Here is a 14,529-nt window from a genome sequence, read left to right on the forward strand (position 1 = left end):
CCGCCTCCCAGGAATGGCCCTTGCTCTCTTCTGACCCAGGCTCACGGCTGTAGTCAAACCATCCTTTCACCCTACTCCTACACACACCCAGCCTCTCTGGCCAGCAGGGGAGGCCTGGCACGGTGAGGGGGAGCTGCTTTCCTCAGGCCCCGCCCCCTGGCACCTTTGCGACCTCCTACTCCACTCCTTTCTGCCAAGCCCAGAGCCGGTCAAGGTTACGCAGACCAATATGGCAAGTCAGCATTTCACCTTCCGGGTGCTGTGTTTCAGGAGCAGGAGGGGGGCTCACTCAGGCCCACAGCTCCATCCCAACCGGGCCAGGAACAGGCCTGGGGCCCCCATGCGCTCCCCAATCTCACCCGACACCTCTCACACCCAGAAGCAGGAAAACACCCCAGACCCCTGCTAGAGAAACCCTCCTCCAAGAAGGCCCCTCCAGCACTGGCGTGTAGGGACTTTTCCTCCAGCACTAAAAAAGAGCCTCTCTTTCCTTTAATGCGAGGTACTGAGAGATGCCCCCTAGGGTGGGAGCCACAGTCTGGCCCTTCGGCCACCTCCCAAATGCCAGGGCAGGGCAGATGGCTCCTGCTGGGGCAGCGGGCAACAGGAGGGAGGGCAGTGCTGAAATCCCTGTCCTGAGGTCATGAGTGGGGAAACTGAGGTCAGAGTGGCAGGGAGGACCTTGAGAGCACCCAACCGTCAGGGATCCTGGTTCAGGGTGATTCCTCTAGGCCCCTGCCCCTCAGGGGAGTGGATGGTGGGGGCTGCATCACCGACACCAGGTACAGGCAGCTCACACATGTGGACCTTAGGGTGTGCAGCTTTCAGCCCTACAGCAGCGCCCATTCATGCTGGAATTCAGCAAGGTGCTTAACTACATCCTATTTAATCCTCCCAACCAGCTTGGGTGGCAGGCATCACGTCCCGATTTACAGATGGAGCAAAATGAGGCTCAGAGGCACGGTTACTCACCTGAGGTCACAAGGTAAGAGAATAAGTGGTCCAGAGCCCCTAATCCTAACCGCTGCCCCTCTAAGCTGGAGGGCCCTGCCCTGCCTTGCAGGAGACACACAGGCACAAAGGAGTTACTGAAAGGATGTGAACGTGAACACACAAAGCCACAGTGTAAAAACGGCCAACACAAAAAGACGTTCAACTGTTCTTGTAATCAAAGAAATGCAAATTAAATTGAGATGCCATTTCTTGCCTATTAACTTGGCAAAGATTTTTTTAATGATAATTCCCACTGCTGGTGAGGATGTGAAGAAAAGAGGCCCTCTCATGCCCTGTTTGGTGGGTGTGTAAACTGACAGTCTTCTGGAAATATTGAAAAGGCTAAACATCACATGTGGCTCTTTGACCAAGCAATTCCACTTCTGTGCATCTAGGAAATAATCAGGAAAGTGAACACATCTGTAAGAAAGCGCACAGTCCCTTACTTATACAAGCAAAAAACTGGACACATATGTGCCCAACAATAAGGGAATGGCTAAAGAAATTAGGGTACTTGCATGTGACACTTACCCACAGCCATTAAAAATAATGATGCAGAAAAATACTTAATGGTGAGGAAGATGTTCAAGATATGTTTTTTTAAAAAGCAGTCTACAAATCATTGGGCAGAATGTAATCCTGTTTTTGTTACATATATAATGTATGCACAGAAAATGGACTATAAGCAAATAACCAAATGTTAATAGTAGTGGTAAGATAAACAGGTGATTTTTAATTTTTCTTATGTGCTATTTTATACTTACCAAAATTTCAACAGTGAACAGGTATTGGTGTTGCAATTTTTTTTTTAAAGCAACAGTCCAAACCATATTTTGAAAATGCGTGCATAGTCAGAGGGCTGCCTTCATCGTAGCAGGTGGGAGTGGGCGGCGATCACGTCACTCCCTGTCTGTGGCTTCCTATATCCCCAGGAAAGTGTTTCTCAGCCTGGTGGGTCCTGTGTGATCTGCCCTCCAACCTCTCCAGGCTCATGTTGAACTACCTACTCTTCCCCACTTTACTTTGTGTCTTCCAGCCACCCTCCACCCCAAAGCCAAATGGAACCACTCAAGAGTCCCCTGAAAGCTCCACTGTCTCCTGCCTCTGGGCCTTGGTGTGAGCTGATGCTATGTCCCCACCAAGGCTCCCACCCCAACTCCCACTTGTCTTCAGGACTCAGACAACAACTCCCTCCTCCCCTGAACCCCTGTGTGCTCCCCCCACCTCCTGCAGTCCCCTGGACCTCTCCTGCAGAACGCAGAACCTACTGGAGACTGAAGTCGCAAGGGCAGGACCAGGTCAGATACTCTCAGGACACAAGGCGTCATCAGGGCGTGTTTGTGAGTGAATGGAGGAGCCATCAAGCGAGAGAGGTCATGAAAGTTCACATACAGGGCCCCTGGCCGCCAGCCTAGGGCCCTTGCTCACAGCAGCGACTGGGAACACACTTCTCTGAAGCCTCTCGCCAGGTTCCACATGAAAATCACACCCACTACTACGAATCATGTACCCCAAGCGACACGGAGCTACCACCTCACACCTCAGGTCAGGCCCCAGACCCCAGCCAAGCAACACCCTGGCTCAGCACAACACAAAGACACCACGCATATGCGAAAAATCCAGCCATCATCGCTGTCCACCACTGACCTTCTCCGACCCCAGGGTGGCCAGTTCTCCTTTCTACCAAACACACCGCAGTCCACGGTGGGGCTGGGGCTGGCTGGCTGGCTGATCCCGCACATAAGTCTCCCCACCCTCCGATGCCACATCCCTTTCCAGCAGGTACCTTCGAGCACTGAGAGCTTGGCACTAGTGTTGATCTCTCCCAGACTGTTGGTGGCCGTGCACTCATAGATGGCTTCGTCTCGCTGCACCCGCAGTGGTTGGATCCGCAGCACAGATCCTGCCCCGTCGTCAAACTCAACGACCTGCCGGAGGACAGACACATGGTCACAGCCTGCTCGGGACAGACACCAGGGCCTGCTCAGGCTCAGCCTTTCTCTTGCCGAGAAAAGGCCCCCAGGGAATGAGATCAAGACGAGGTGATATAGGACCAGACCCCTAAATAGGCAGAACGGGAGCCCTGCCTGCCCTTGCCCACCCGAAGCTGTACCTCGAAGCGCTGGGAGCTGACTTTCTTCCCCTTCTTCATCCATGTGATGCGCGGCTTGGGTTCCCCCGTGGCTTGGCACACGAAGGAGGCCACCCCTCCTGACAATCCAGTCTGGTCCTCGGGGACCTTGACGAAGACAGGTTTGCCTGGAGAGATAGGAACGTCAAGTCACCACGGGATGGTCACTGCAGAAATGGCCTATGCTACAGGGGGCAGGCATGGGGGTGGGGAAGAAAGGTCTATGAAGGAAATAACGGTAGTGATGCCTAGCCCTTGTGCAGTGCTTCCTATGTGTTAGGTGCTCTTCAAAGAGCTGTGAGCACATGAGGTGGTTTTATTTTTGCTTATAGAGAAGTCAAGGTACACAGAGGTAATGGGATTTGCCCAACATGACAGCCGCTTAGTGGCAGAGCCAAGATTTGAACCCAGGCAACTGAGTCTGGAGTACTGAGTCTGTACTTTAACTGCTACACTCTTCTGTCTCCCATCCCCTCAACAATTCCAAGCTCTAGGACAAAGGCATGCTGAGAGCTGCTGGGAACGGCCCAGCCTCTCTCGCAGACATGACTGCTCTGCACCCAGGTGATGGTACCACCACCTACCCCAAGGCTAAAGCCAGAAACCACGACTCCTCCTCTCCCCGGCCCCCACGCACCATCAGTCCCGGAGGCCTAGACATTCCACCTCCTAATCCAGAGACGTCCTATCTCTGGATGCCTTCCCAGGTGAATGCTTTCCTGTAAATCTACCCTCCCCACCCAGCTCCCACTGACTGGGTGATTGTCTTCTGACGGCCTGGACGTCTCCCCAAAGTTCCACCAAGAAGCAGTGGGAGGGGGAGAAGGGAGTGGGCTTGGACACTGTATGGTCACGCCCACCCACGCCACTCTGATATACAACAGGGTCGACCTGGAATCCCACCACCCACAGTCATGAGATCCCGGAAACCCGGCCTTCATTAAGATGTAGCAACGCCTCGTTAATCCCGACAGCGGATCCATTTCCTATTAATCAGGCCAATGAACAGCTCCAGGAAGGCTGATACCGTGAGAAGTGACCTTTCAGACCACCTGCTCAGTACTGATGAGGCCAGGCCTGGCCTGGTCTCTGGCACAAAAACATGTTTGTGCAATGATGATAATCCCACTCTGTACCCGGTACTTTATCTCATTTAGTCTTCAACTGCTTGTTGTCCCCAGTTTAGAGGCACAGAGAGGTCAAGTCACTAGCCCAAGGTCACACAGCCAATGAGCGGCACATCTGAGATTTGAATTCAAGCCTGTTTGACTCCAAAACACCTGGCAGAAACAGTTCACCTTGGTGTAGTTGGAGGCTTTGTCACGAGCAGAGTCAGGGGGGTGGTGGGGGCCAAAGCCAAACCAAAGAAGGTTGAGGAGTAAGTTGGGGGTGAAGAAGTGGAGAGCAGAATACAGTGACTGTTCAAAGGAGACTGGCTGTGATAGGGAAGAGAAAGAAAAGGTGGCACTCGGAGGGGATGAAAATTGGGAGGGAGGTTTTTACATTCTTCTTTTTTTCCTAAGATGTGACAGTACTTTTTAAAAACAATTTTATTTATTGACTGTGCTGGGTCTTCTGCTGCACAGGCTTTTCCCGAGCTGCAGAGAGCGGGGCCTACTCTCCAGTCGTGGTGCATGGGCTTCTCACTACGGTGGCTTCTCTGGTTGCAGAGCACAGGCTCTAGGGCGAGCAGACTTCAGGCTCTCGGGCTCTAGAGCACAGGCTCAATAGTTAGCGGCACATGGGCTCATTTGCTCTGCGGCATGTGGGATCTTCCCGGATCAGAGATTGAACCTGGGTCTCCTTCACGGGCAGGCGAATTCTTTACCACTGAGCCACCAGGGAAGCTCGAAAGATGGTCTTTAAGTGCTGCTGGGAAGGAGGCAGCAGAGAGAGAAGGTGCTGATCCAGTGCAGAGAAGAGGGACAACAGATGGAGCAGCGTCTCCGAGGGGGGAAGGGTCTGGGGACCAACCACTAGGCTCAGGAGTGACAGTTGCAGCGCAGAGCTGGGAAGGCGCAGCCTTGCAGGGAGCAGGGAGGGGTCCATCATACCCAGTACCCCAGGGTCCAGCGGGCTCTGCAGGTTTTGTGTAATTATCAAGAAAGGCCAGTAACTATCTCTGAGCCTCATCTGCTAAACGGTGCTAGAGGCAGGGGTCTGTGCAGACAAACTGTGATGATGTCTATAGGCTGCTCCCACAGCTGGACACGTGGTGGACTTCGCCTGTGGGCAGCTATCACACTCTTTAGCACCAGTAGTATTATCATCCCCATTTTTAGAGATGGGGAAATGGAGGCTCAGAAGGTCAAACAACAGATAAATCAACACTGATCTGGTGTAAAGCCAGGGTTTGAGCCAGCAATCCAAACCCTAAGCATAGCTCAGGGCTTCCCTGGAGGAGGGAGACTTGGGGACCTACCTGACTTGCACTTAGGAGTACCCAGAGGGGGCGAGGGCAGCCCTGCTGGGGTAACACACAAACCTGCTCGGGGCCAGAGGGACACGGGGACAGCGCAAAGGTTCAGAGAACCTCAGGTTGCCTCACTTGCCCCGACTGCCCTCTAAAGCAGGCTCCGGACACTCCCGGTCTGCACAGCCTGTCTTTGTACGCTGGTCCTTTCAGTCAGGTCTTCTCAGATAGGGCCCCTCCTCCCACACTCAGGGGTGGGGAAGGGTCTCCTGCCCACCCCTCTGCACACTGCACACCCCTCCCCCTCACCTCCAGACTGCAGCTCCCCTCTCCCTCTGCTCTGCCACCACCTTAGTCCAGACAACACCCTCCCTCGACTGGACACTGCGCCAACCTAACCAGCTGCATCCCTGCCTCCAGTCTTGTCCTCCTCAGCAGCCGGAGCAAAGTGGCAGCCTCTTCCCTGATCAAAACCCTCTAGAAGTCTCCCACGGCTTCTGAAACAAGACCTAAACTCCTGTCGTGGTGGACAGAGCCCTGCCAGGTCAGACCCCAGCCCTTTACACCCCCCAGAGCCCTGGCTTCCCATCCTCTGGATGAGCAATGCTCATCCTGCACCTCAGGGCCTTTGCATAAGCTGTTCTTCCTACCTCTTAGACCACCTCTTTACCGACTGTCTCCTATCCACCTTTCTGATCTCAGTTTAAACATCGTTTCCTCAGAAAACTTTCCTTGCCTCCCTGCTGTCGCCTCCACCTCGACTGGCTTAGTTCTGCGTTTGGGGCTCTCCAGTGACTCCCCTCTGCCTCTCACAGCCATGCTCATGGTTTGTTACGTCCCGTGTGAGGTTACTGCTTTTGCTCACGGTTTGTTCTGTACACGTGTGAGGTTATCACTTTCTCCACATTGTGGAGGAGTATTTGATTCATGGCTGCTTCCCGACAGAGAACAATAACCCTGGGCAGGGCAGAAACCTGCCTGCCTTGATTCCCTCCCTGTCCCAGCGCCAACCCCTTTCCTGGCACAGGGCAGTGGCGGGGGGCGGGGGGGGGGCGGGGGGACAAGGGAGGTGACCTGACGACCATTAGGGAAGGTCTGCGGAGTAGGATGGAGGCCTCGGGCCCCTCACACACCACACTGGGGAGCCCTCAACATCTGCTGGGGAGAGCAGCCAGGGGTGGAACCCCTCTGGTTCCTGCCTCAACCTGCAGGCTGCAGAAACCAGAGGCTGGAACCTGCTGAACCAGACGGCCGGCTGGGTGAGTGTGCCTGGGGGTGGGGCCTCTGCGCCAAACAAAGAACCGGGCGCTGGGGAGGCAGCCAGGTACAGGTCACGAGAGAGAGAGAGAGGGGAAGGCCTGAGTACAGTGGAGGCTGGACGGTGCCCAAGGCCTGGGGCCTTCAAGGAGGCGGAACCTCCTGAGGAGGCTGGAGAGGGGCCAGGGCCCTGCCCAGCCCACCCACCCACCAGGCTCCAGCAAAGACTGGCAGTGTGCAAGCCCGGGGCAATCCAGGGGGCAGGTCTCTCCCCTTCATCAGACCAGACCCTCACTTCTCTCAGCCCACTCACCCCCACAGAAGGGCACCTCTCATCCCACAGCTCTGCCAAGCCCTCGCCTCTTTTCACCAGTTGGACTTCTGGAGAGCACAAATCCTGTCTCCTTGCTGCCTTTCCCACACTCATTCCTGCCACCCTCTCCGGGCTCACCTTTCTCAACTCTTTCAAAAAACAAAAAGCAAAAAAAAGTACTTGCCACAGGCCAAGCACCTTGCGGGACACAGCTCAGGTCCTGTGGCGATGCCATCCCACCCAAGCCCACGGGCATCCCCCTTGCCTTGCATATGCCCAGTCCCTCTCATGCACCCTACTCTTAAGTCTATGAGAGCCTGCTCTGTGCCCCTCAGCCTTTGGGCTATAGTCGCTGGTCAGGTCTCCAAGCAGGCAGGCAACCTCAGTGACTTGACCACTCTGCCCAGTACTGACCAGAGCTGGCGTCCAGGGAGGCTCTGAACAGGACTTCTGAGGACACGTGCCTGGAGGGGCTTTTTGCCCCACCAGAATGTGGGGCCACCTCCCCTCACACCCACCCCTCCCTGACCACATGGAAGTCATGGCTGCCCAGGCCTTTGGGCAGCAGCTCCCAGGGGCCTATGCCCTGGACACTCTCAGGTAGCTGAGCCCATGGCAAGTGGGAGGGAGTGACCTAAGAGAGGAACCAAGTGGGCTGGCCGGGGGGCCATGAGGCTCAGGGTCCAGCCAAACTGAGCTGCCTGAGGCTGCTCCCCAGGGAGATGACTGCTATTTTGTACCTTCCCTGCAGCCCCTTGTACACAGGCACACAGACAGGCAGCAGCCAGGGGCTGTAAGGGAGGGCAGGGAGGCGGGTTTCCCCGGCCCTGAACAGCCTAATGAGCTGGGGACTCATTAACGCTGGCTCCTGTGACCACTTCTGGCATCCCCGGGAGGGAAGTTCGCTCAGAGACAACCCTGGGCTCCCAGGGGACACACAGGGAGCTCCAGGTCATGGCCTGGGATGGAAGGAGCACGTACGAAGCGTCAGGCGCCTTGAACATGTGACCTCAGTTAACCTTTCCAGGTAGAAGTGACTATCCTCATTGTGCAATAGGAAAACAGTCCCTGAGAGGGAAAGCAACCTGCCGGAAGTTCCACGGAGGGCAGAGTCTAGACGGGCCACCAGATCTGGCCTCCCCAGGGATGGCGGGGGTGGGGTGGGGAAGGCACCGCTGAACCACGTACAGCACCCAGCCTGCCCCATTCCAGCTCCACAGACCAGGTCGGGGCTGTGGCGAAAGATACATCCCCAGTTACTTAGGATTTTACCCACCCACCTATACTTCTAGCCTTTAGGCATCCTGCTCTGCTGCTGCTGCTGCTGCTAAGTCGCTTCAGTCGTGTCCGACTCTGTGCAACCCCATAGACGGCAGCCCACCAGGCTTCCCCATCCCTGGGATTCTCCAGGCAAGAACACTGGTGTGGGTTGCCATTTCCTTCTCCAATGAGTGAAAGTGAAAAGTGAAAGTGAAGTTGCTCAGTCGTGTCCGACTCTGTGCAACCCCACAGATGGCAGCCCACCAGGCTTCCCCATCCCTGGGATTCTCCAGGCAAGAACACTGGTGTGGGTTGCCATTTCCTTCTCCAATGAGTGAAAGTGAAAAGCGAAAGTGAAGTTGCTCAGTCGTGTCCGACTCTTAGCGACCCCATGGACTGCAGCCTATCAGGCTCCTCCGCCCATGGGATTTTCCAGGCAAGAGTACTGGAGTGGGTCGCCATTGCCTTCTCCACAACCTGCTCTGGGCTCCTATGATTCCAAGTAACTGAACTGGCCTATGCTGTCTGGGAACAAAAGGGAGACAGTCCTCATGGTGGTCCTCGCATGGGCTCCAGGGAGAAGCCCAGGCCCGTTCCTGCATCTTCCCCCATCTCATCTCCTTAGGCAACACCCCTCCTTTAGCAAATGCCCACTCATCCTTCAGGGCCCCGGTTTTCCAGGAAGCCTCCTACCCCCTCCCACGACGTTTAGGTCCCTACCTCTGGGGGTGCCAGCACCACCCCCAGCACAGCGCACGCTGTAGTAACCCCACCACAGGCTCCAGACGCAGGCCTGTGTGGATTCTTCCCACTGAGCACCTGACAAGCACACAGCGGATCAGCAGAAACCTCTTCCTGCTCAGGACCACCTCTGGCCCCACAAGCTGCCCTCTTCAGAAACACAAGCCCCGGCTGGTGGAGCCCCGGAGCCCCATGCCCAGGTCCCCGCCAGAGCTGACTCGGCATTGACTCGGGGCCTCTGGGCTAACTCTTGGCAGCTGCCTCTCTGCCCCTCTTCCCTGCACTTCCCTCAGAGGCCAGGGCCCCCATTCATTTGTCTCGTTAAGAGGCCTATAGAAACACATTTGTCCGCTCCGCGCTCCACTGCTCCGGTCGTCAATTCTCTGGGATGCCTGCCCTACCTTTTGCAGCAGCTCTGTCCACGTTGCCTGCTTGCCCTGGCTAGAGGTTTCCCAGGCCCAACCTAAGGCTGGCCACGGTGTGGGGGCGGGGACAGATCCAAATGTCTGTGCAGTGTGAGGCAGACCCTGCCTCCTGGGGTCAGGAGACCTCCAGGGGTCAGGTCATCACAACCCCCAGCCCATGCCCCTCTTTCACTCTCTGCATGGGAGCAGAACTCAACTCACCTATTTTGGCATCTCCAGCTGGTTTCTACCTTCAAGACCGTGGTCTCTGGGCTCTGGTCCTTAAGAGACCAGCATGGAGGTTCTTAGACTCTGCTCTGTTCCACTCCGCTCCTACCAGGGGTTCAGGCCTGACTCCACCCTTCCAATTCACTCATCTACCAAACTCCAGGCCCTGAGCTGGACAATGGTCTGACCCCCTGGGACTCGCAGACCTGACAGAGAGTCACATGAGCTCAGGGGAGCAGCACATGACCAAGGCTCCTGGAGGAGGTGATGGCTCCAGGTGAGTGGAAATCGTCAGGTGAAGGGGATAGGGAAGAGGGTTCCTATCCGAGGAAACAGAAGAAACAGGGAGCAGGGAGCAACTGAGAAGTCAGCACGGCGGGGCGTGGTGAAGGATGGGGCAGGTGAAGGATGAGGCTGGCAGAGGCTTACAGATGCAGGGTCTGGACCCCAAGGCTCCATCCTAAAGGCAACAGAGAGCGAGGGATTTTCAACTGAGAGACGACATGATCAGGTTTTCATTTTGCAACATGACTCCCACCATGGAACAGAGACTGGAGACAGAAAGCCACCAGGAGGTTGCAAAAGCCCCGGAGAGCGCTGAGCCTGGCTTGGATGAGGACGCGGAGGGAGAGGCGGATGCATTCCAAAGATATTCAGGAGGGAGAAACAGCAGAACTTGGTGATGGATTGGATGTGGGTATGAGAGTGGGAGGAGGCCCAGGTTTCTCACTTGGGTGGCTGGGTGGGTGGGAAAGCCATTCACAGGAGAGAGAACACAGAAAGATGGGCAGGTCTGGGGGAATGAGGGTGTGGGTACAGGTTCCAGCATGTTGGGTCTGAGCAGGAGGGGAGGCAGTTTCACTCCCAGGTGTATTGTCTCTGACAGCCAGCAGATGGTCCTCCCTCTGCTCTCAAGCTCCCATTTGAAGGCCCTAAGAGTGTCCAGAGCGAGGCCAGCACGTCAGTGTCCAGGGGCTGACTCTGATGAGCCTTGGCCTCCCTGCTATCTCAGAGTCACACCCAGTGACTTCTACCCCAGGCTGTCCCTGCAGGCTCCAGCTCTCTCCAGCAGACCCTACCCTGCCCTGCTCCTGCTAGCCTGGCCCTCTCATCACCAGCACCTTAAGGCTCTCATCACCCCACTCCCCGCACCCCGAGAGGAATACCCTGTCTCCCTCTTGCCCTACGAGCCCCACCCAGCTCAGCCTGGCGGACAAAGGGCGGGGCTCTCCAGTCCCACCCCCTCCAGGATCTGGTCCTGAATAATTAATGAGCCCTTAGGAGAAAGGGCTTGGGTGGGGCAAGGAGAGAGCTCTGCACCCAGATACTTGGGAGAGGGGGCTGGGGGAACCTATGGCCGGCTGACCCCCAGGTTGGCCCTGGGCCACCTCTGGGCTCCGGACAGGATGGGAACAGCCCCGTTCCCCAGGGACCTTGGCTCCGACCTCGCCCCTCCCCCTCCGTGTGCAGATTGGCTAAATCTGCCCTGTGCCCCGCCTCCCACCAGTAACCAAGCAGTGGTAACCATGGTGACGGGGCGGCTGCGGCCAGTCTCCTAGTGCCAGGCAGGGGGAAGGGCGGCAGGAAGGGACCAAAGTTCTGAGTTGGATCTGGGCAGGGGACAATCCCACCTCCCCCAACACACAGGAGGGGCGCCGGAGTCCAGCTTCCTGTGGCCAAGTGCAATCTCCCCCCACTCTAAGGGCCGAGGGGCTGGGGGCAGCGATGTCCCTCTGCCTTGAAGCCGGGGAGGGAAGCAAGGGCTCAGTGTCTACAAGGGCCTAGCCCAGGGGAAGGGCTATGGTGGCTCCCTTCTCACCTTTCCCTGGACCTGTGCACACACCTGGTGTCCCATTCACACATCCACACATGTTCCTTGTGTGCTGCCCCTCTATTCCCACACCATCCCCTGGTGCAACCCACACTGTGCCTCCTGCACAAGTCCACAGCAGCGGACACAGTACACGCCTGAGCACATCATCTGTGACCACACGAATCTTGGGCTCGTCTCACCTCCAGCCCATAAACAGGGTCACACTCACACATGCCCCACCCTACAGCACCTTAAGAGACAGACGGGCATTCCACAGGGTGCTCCTGGGAAGTACAGGGTTGGGGTTCTCCTTGGAGGCCGGTGCTCCAAGCAGGCGGCCTCTCTGGGACAGAAGGTCTGGAGGTGTATCTAGCCATCCTGTCTCTCCTGGTGACTGGTCCCATCCCCCCTTTCAGAGTCCTACTAGGAAGAATGCATCCTTTCCATCTGGGAGGCCCCACACCTTGAGGGGCCAGACTTACTGTCGCCATGGGCACCTGCCACCAAACCAAGCATCACAAGTGCAGGGACAAGGGGCACCATCGTCCTCCCTGGGGCTGGCTCAGGGGCCATCCGGGGCTCCAGCACCGCGGCCAGCCACAGGCTGGGATAATCAACCTGTGACGGAGAGAAGGGCAGAGTTAACTGGCTGGTATCCACCCATGTCCCATTGTCCGCACGCCACCTCCTGGCTCCCACGCACCACCAAGACCACCTAGTTCAACAGACACCCCCACCCGACCAGCCAGACCTTCCAAACCTTGTGCAAACCCAAACTCCTCATCGATTCCCTGGAGACCCCAAGGTGACCCACCAGTCACATGTAGGGAGAGAATGAGAGGCCCTCAGGTCATTCTCTAAACCTGAGTAGGGGGTAGGGGCTACTGAGACCAGAGGATGCACAGGGACATTCCATTCTGGACTGAGAGTTTCCAACACGCCTCCATGAGGGGACTGGGGCAGGGAAACGGGTCCAAGAGACACAGACACACAGCGGGAGATGGAGACCGAGATAGAGCAATTAGCAGACTCGGAGTTCCTGGGGCATCCTGTTGCCCCTCCTCTGCCCAGCAGAGCCCACATGCTGGGCACAGGCCTCAGAGCACAGCCCTGGCGGTGGCAGACGGGATCCAGGTATCAGAGGCTTGGAGCCAAAGCCACAAGCTGTCTGGGCTCGCCAGGACGCGCTCTGGACGAGTTGCAGCCGCCCTGCCTGGCCACCCTCATCCTACCCAATTCCCATGGCACCAACCTTCTTTACAGGGAAACCACAGGGAGGCCCCAGTGGCCAGGACTGGGGGTGCTGGACCCTGAGCGTCAACCCCACACCTCCTCTGCCCTGCCCCAGTGGCCCAGAGCAGTGCAAGCTTCAGACGGCGACTCACTCACAACTGCCCTCGGGGCTGAGCCAGGAACCTGGGCAGAGGAAGACCATACGGGATGGTCTGAATGCCCCCAGGCCTTTGCTTACAGGGCTCCTTGATTGGGTGTGCCCCTTCGCCCTCCACACACTCTCTACCTGGCACCTATGTGGAGCACTCGGCGCGGTCACACTGGATGGTACGGACACACTGCTGTCACTCCCCGGCCCTGATGGCGCGCTCCCGAGGGTCTCTCTCCACGGCTTCCATTCAGGGGGCTGCAGGAGGTCTGCTCCAATGCCCACCCGCTCAACTCACACCTTGCTCTGGGACAGGGGCTGGTGTACAAAGTCCCTCATTCATGCCCTGGGGATACAACAGGGCACATGTGATGGTGGACACCCCTCGGGGCCCCACAGTGGTACCTACAGACTCGGCTGGGAGAGTGGGGACCAGACCCAGCTGACCCACAGGGTGAGAGAATGTGCAAGGGCTGGTAACAGGAAGAGTCAGGACTCAAAGATGGCTCTGCTCTGCCCTGGAACTTGGACCCTAGTCTCAACCGGGACAAAGTTCAGAAGAGCAGAGGGCAGGAAGTGAGCAAAGGTGCTGGCACAAAGCAGGAGGACTGTGAACTGAGGTAGGGGCTGCCCACAAAGGGGAAAGCGGGGGGGAGATGTCTCTTGTCCCAAGATCTTACCGAAAGTCTGAGATGGGCTGAGCAGCAAGAGCAAGAACACTGAAGCAGCCTGGTAGGCATCCAGCCCCATTTAGCACACACCTGGGGTTCTGTTCAATGATCACAGAACTCAGGTAGTTGAGACCAGGACAGAGGGCATCCCCACCGCAATGCCTTGTATAGCCAAGTTGGGATGGAGATCACGCATCACTAAGGCCCTGTCTGTCTGGGCGTGATCACCATGGCACTGTCGTGCAGCACTGCAACCAATGATAGCGTTCAACTTCCCAGCAGACATCAGGTGGTGAACTGCCGGGCCGGGCTGTCATGGGGGTATGGGCCCTTCATAAAACCACCCTGCACCCTTGGTCCACGTATCAGCGGCGTGTTGCACCAAAGGACGGGGCAGAGGGGACTAGTACTGACATCATGGAGTGCAACAATACGATATACCCAGAGGTTTCACTCCCAGGTACTGTACAAGCAGTCCAGGTGTGAACCTGTCCCCCCTACCACCAGTGCAGACACACACGCCTCTCTTGACATGGATGCAGAGGTGATGACACTGCAGAGGAGAGACACTGTGGAGGTAACAGCACAGCACCACCACCATGGAGTGTAACTCCCCAGTATAACGGTCACTGAGCCGTAATCCCCTGTAGCTGCCTTGGCACGGCAATCACAGCAGTGCATCACCCAGGCAGAGACATCATGGAGGTGGAGCTGTCCTGGCCAGACGCCATGTGAGTGTGGACAGACATCATGGGTGTGCAGCTGCCCGATGGATATTACCAAGGTACATTATCACAGAGGAATAACACCAGTTATCAATATCATGGGGTGTCAGTCCCCAGCACAGCCACAGCGTCACTTGGTCATATCTGATTCTTCTCTGACCCCATGGACTGTAGCCTACCAGGTTCCTCTGTCCGTGGG

General features: G+C 56.8%; 1 protein-coding gene across 13 annotated transcripts in view; it reads right to left on the reverse strand.

Annotated features, from left to right (window-relative positions):
* The window catches only part of PTPRF (protein tyrosine phosphatase receptor type F), an 83,949-nt gene that overhangs the window by 57,608 nt on the left and 11,812 nt on the right, over nucleotides 1–14,529 (reverse strand). For all 13 annotated transcript variants that reach the window (XM_070468298.1, XM_020914787.2, XM_020914785.2 and 10 more), the window contains 3 exons: nucleotides 12,036–12,171; nucleotides 3,107–3,252; nucleotides 2,780–2,921 (listed from right to left, as the gene is read on the reverse strand). In XM_070468298.1, coding sequence (XP_070324399.1) covers nucleotides 2,780–2,921; nucleotides 3,107–3,252; nucleotides 12,036–12,126 — 379 coding nt within the window. In that variant the 5' untranslated portion in view covers nucleotides 12,127–12,171. The remainder of the gene's footprint in view (nucleotides 1–2,779; nucleotides 2,922–3,106; nucleotides 3,253–12,035; nucleotides 12,172–14,529) is intronic.

The sequence above is a fragment of the Odocoileus virginianus genome, chromosome 5, assembly GCF_023699985.2.
Source record: "Odocoileus virginianus isolate 20LAN1187 ecotype Illinois chromosome 5, Ovbor_1.2, whole genome shotgun sequence".
NCBI lineage: Eukaryota > Metazoa > Chordata > Mammalia > Artiodactyla > Cervidae > Odocoileus > Odocoileus virginianus.